Source organism: Watersipora subatra, chromosome 11 (assembly GCF_963576615.1).
Source record: "Watersipora subatra chromosome 11, tzWatSuba1.1, whole genome shotgun sequence".
Classification (NCBI taxonomy): Eukaryota; Metazoa; Bryozoa; class Gymnolaemata; order Cheilostomatida; family Watersiporidae; genus Watersipora; species Watersipora subatra.
The window spans coordinates 36835970-36840748 of NC_088718.1; the positions used below are offsets into that span (position 1 = coordinate 36835970).

At 40.2% G+C, this 4779-nt stretch overlaps 1 protein-coding gene across 1 annotated transcript; it reads left to right on the forward strand.

The window, feature by feature from the left end:
- The first annotated feature begins 1921 nt into the window (after window positions 1-1921).
- Window positions 1922-3893, forward strand: LOC137408024 (uncharacterized). The gene is made up of 2 exons (XM_068094415.1): window positions 1922-3746; window positions 3868-3893. Exons 1-2 carry the CDS (start codon window positions 1922-1924, stop codon window positions 3891-3893), a joined length of 1851 nt encoding a protein of 616 aa, XP_067950516.1.
- Window positions 3894-4779: the final 886 nt, after the last annotated feature.

Below are 4779 nucleotides of genomic sequence, written 5' to 3' on the forward strand. Positions count from 1 at the left end.
CTCATTGGTTAATTTTTTCATATCTTACTAGTATAACACACCCTACTTTTTTTGTTTTTGGCTACCAGATTTATTGACTTTACTTTATCGTAGATTAACTTAATTTTACTCATCAGCTTATTTACCTTTGTCATTTTTCTCCGATCACTACATTGTTCTTTTGTTCATCTTTCATTCCATGTCTTTTTATTGTATATTTTTAGTTGATATGTCATCAATTAAGTTTGTAATAGTAAATATATGCAAATTATTGTATCATCCTATAAGCAAACAGTTAAAGCAGTCGATAGTGCGAGACTAAGCATAATATTTTGAGTTTGTGCTTGTTATGATGCCATCCTTGCCAACCAATCTTCTTGCCGACCTCCAACAGTAGCTTTGGCCAGATGGTCGATCAAAGCACTTATCATAGTAAAAACTAGCACCCTAGCTGTCCAGCAAGCTGTGAACCGTGTAAATAGGCGTGCAAAGTAATAAAACAGAACAAGTATTTGAAGAACAAGTATATATATATATATATATATATATATATATATATATATATATATATATATAAATTATTGATATATATATAAATAATAGATATATATATAATATAATATATAATGCTATATATATATCTATAATTTATATATATACTTGTTCTTCAAATACTTGTTATATATATACATGTATCTATATAAGTTATAGATATATATAATACTATATATATACATTATATATATACATGTATATATATGTACATATATATATGTATATATAGATATATACAGTATATATATATATAGTATATATGCAGTATTTGGGCATTTGGGTAGTATATATACTACACAAATGCCCGGCGCTGTATGGGTATTAAAAACAGCTTATAAACAGTGACAAGTAATGTAGTTGCCAGCCACTTGCCATCAGACTGGCACATTGCCAATGACTAGTTTGAGTACGCTACTATCCCTATTGCTAAACTTACTAATAAAAGGCTGTGAGAGCAAGCTTTAGTGACGGTGTGTAACACAGAGTGTTATGCGTATTTTAACCAAGATAGCAACTTATATCATCTAATGAGCCCATTGTATCTCGCATCACTTAATTGGTCAAGTTATAGCCTGGTGAATGAGAAGTTCCGAGATCAAATCTTCTGCAATACAGATTTTTTATTGCTAGATACTAATCGCTCTAATGGACAGACTGAACGACAAGCTTTGAGGTTTATATATTGTCACAGATTCTAAGTGCTGTATATAGTATCATAAACAAAGTTATAGCATGACAATAGCTATTGCGCAATACGCTGATGAGTCATGATCATAAATTTAGAAGCATTGTTCTATTACTAGATTTTTCCTGAATGGATTTTCTGGAAGTTTCTAGAATAATTGTAAGGAGGTATAAATAGCCTGACTGCAGCAGTTCAAAACAATTCAGTTTACAGCGTGCATGTCTACAAGTCAGCAATAAAGGATTATTTTATACTCTCACAGCAATCTTCTGCATATTATTATATAGACACTATATTACTTATACATAGTTAGCCGCAATATTACACCCGGACGTCTTAACTCTTAGCCTTGTGCAGACATCAGGATACAATCACAACACCAGATATCTCGAACCTGTCACATTGCATCACCACTTTGTGACAACTTGGGGGCTGCTTCGGGAATATCTACTGTTGATCAGGATTATATCAGTCTAACTCACGCAAGAAATAACGAGTACCAAAAGACAGTCAGTAATGGCGGAGACTAGTATGAGCAGTATGCGGAGGGCAATGGATATGGGCGAGAAGCTTGGATTAAAGGATGCTGAGCTAGCCAAATTCATTGAAGAGAACGAACCAAAGTTTGCAGCGGAAATTGAACGCGAGGAGAGACGGATGGAATGAGAAGCCAAAAAAGAGGCTGAGGACAGACAACTCTAAATGCATATGAAGCAAATGGAGATAGACAGCCAGAACCAAGCTAGAGAGTTGGAGATGCAAAGAGAGATAGAAGAAAAGAGGTTAGCGCATGAGCTCGAGATGAAAAAACTGGAAGTGGAGAGTATTAGGATGGATGACTCCAAAAATGAGAGTACAGGACTAGAGCGGCCTAGCAGTAAACCTAAACCGAAACTACCAGTGTTTGATGAGAAAACAGATGGCATGGATAGTTACCTGCAGCGATTTGAATGGATAGCTGAAAACTATCAGTGGGATAAAGCTGAATGGTCATTCCATTTGAGCCAATATCTCAAAGGTAAGGCTACAGAGACTTACACTAGAATGGCGGCAGAGAATAGGAAGGACTACGATCAGGTGAAGGAAGCTCTGTTAAAACGCTACAATCTCACGGAGGAAGGCTACAGAAAGCGATTCAGAGAGAGTAAAGCCGAGCCCGACGAAACACCACAACAATTTCTAGTTCGACTCAGTACCTACATTGACAAGTGGGTGGAGCTATCGAACTGCAAAGACCTGAAAGAACTCAACTTGCGAGAACAATTCATAGCGGCATGTCCTACGGATCTCGCTGTACATCTAAAGGAGATGAAATTTGACAGCTGTGACAAGTTGGCTGAAGCTGCTGACCGATACCTGACAGCTCATGGTTGCAAGATGTCATTCATAAGGAAGACAACTCCAAATGAGACAACCATCACCGGCCACAGTTATAACGAAAAGGGGCATATTGCAAATCGGTGTAATAAGAAGCCTCAAAAGTACTGCTCACACTGCAAGATGAATAACCATAACACAGCCGAATGTCGAAGACTCAAGACACCTACGCACAAGGCGGGTGTGGCTGAAGGGGAGACAAATCCAGAAGGACAGAATACGGATGAAATTAAGCTAAGTGGGAAGCGTTACATACAAGTAGCATGTTGTAAAGGTAAAGTTGGTAAAATGCAAAATGGAGTAAACCTGGTTGGAGGTTATGTAAATGGTAAGCAGGTGGAGATGATTAGAGATACTGGATGCACCACAGTAGTGGTCAAGAAATCACTGGTAAAAGCTGATCAGTACACAGGAGAGGAAGGATATCTACAAATGGCAGATAACACTGCTAGAAAACTGCCATTTGCCAAAATCAGCATCGATACACCATTCTATCAGGGAGATGTAACGGCGATGGTTATGGAGACACTCATTCACGACCTAATGCTTGGAAATATTTCAGGCGCTCGATCCCCATGTGATCCACTACCAGAACCGGATCAGGAGTGTTCTGTGGTTACACGTACACAAGCTATAGAAAATAAACGAGGAGAAAAACCACTATCAGTTGTCAGCAATGAAAACATCGAAGTAAACAGAGAAGACCTCATCAAGTCACAGAGAGAAGACGATTCTCTAAAGAGGCAGTATGACGCTACAGAAGCAATAACAAAAGGCAAACAACAAACCAGGTTCATGGTGAAGAAGGACATCCTTTATCGGGAATATTATCACCCAGGGTACAACAGTGGACAGCCGATAAAACAAGTAGTTGTACCGAAAACTCTACGTGTAGCTGTGATGAGACACGCCCATGATTCTTTATTGAGTGGACATCTGGGAATCCGTAAAACTACTGATCGAATCCTAACCAACTTTTTCTGGCCGGGTCTACATGATGAAGTTACGAGATTCTGTCGATCCTGCGACATCTGTCAACGCACTGTAAAGAAAGGTTCAGTACAGAAGGTTCCCCTACAACGGACTCCACTAATTGAGACTCCATTCAAGCGCTGCACTGTCGACTTGATTGGACCGATTAACCCTCCGAGTGAAAAAGGGCATAGATATATACTAACTCTGGTGGACTACGCTACTCGATACCCCGAGGCTGTTTCACTGAAAGAGATAAGCTCAGAAGCAGTGGCTGAAGCTCTAATCGACATTTACAGTCGGGTTGGAATACCTGAAGAAGTAATCAGTGATCGAGGGACCCAATTCATATCTGAGTACATGGAGGAGTTCGCCAGACTACTCGGCATGAAGCAGATGCCGACAACCCCCTACCATGCTATGGCTAATGGGCTGGTGGAGCGATTCAATGGCACACTGAAGTCAATGCTGAAAAAGTTATGCCATCAGGAGCCAAGGCAGTGGCACAGATACATAAACCCGGCCCTATTCGCCTACAGAGAGGTCCCACAGGAATCTACTGGATTCTCACCATTCGAGCTGCTGTATGGAAGGACAGTATGATGGCCGATGGATATTCTACGACAGCTCTGGACACAGGATGATGCCGATGGAGAGACCAAGAGTAGCTACCAACACGTATTTGATCTGCGTGCTAAGCTGGAAGATACGATGGAGTTGGCTCAGAAAGCGCTCAAAGGAAATAAGCAGAGGTACAAGCATTACTTCGACTAGAAGGCGAAGAAGAGGGAATTTCAAGAAGGTGACAAAGTTCTCATCCTGCTCCCTACTAACCACAACAAGTTACTAATGCACTGGCAGGGACCATACAACGTAGAAGAGAAGGTCGAGATAAACGCATACCGAGTTCAGGTCAAAGGTAAAAGCCGAACCTACCACGCTAACATGCTGAAGAAATACTACGTGAGAGATAGTGAAAAGGAAATAACTGAGGTAGCTGGTATCGGAGAAGTAGAAGAAGAGGAAGGCACGCTGGTGGAGTTGTATTCGGGAAAGCCAGTCGGAACTGTGAAAGATCTGAAGATGGGAGAAAATATATCTGATGAGCAGAGAAAGCAGATCACGGACATCGTCAAGGACTACACAGATATATTCACAGACAGACCGGGAAACTGCAATCTCATCAAACATCCGATTACTCTAACCAGTAA

Bases quoted from the DNA above. Each gene is read 5' to 3' on its own strand.
- LOC137408024 (XM_068094415.1), top strand. From the start codon at position 1,922: ATGCATATGAAGCAAATGGAGATAGACAGCCAGAACCAAGCTAGAGAG. The intron at 3,747-3,867 runs GTGAAAAAGGGC...CGACATTTACAG, and splicing joins TGGACCGATTAACCCTCCGA to TCGGGTTGGAATACCTGAAG.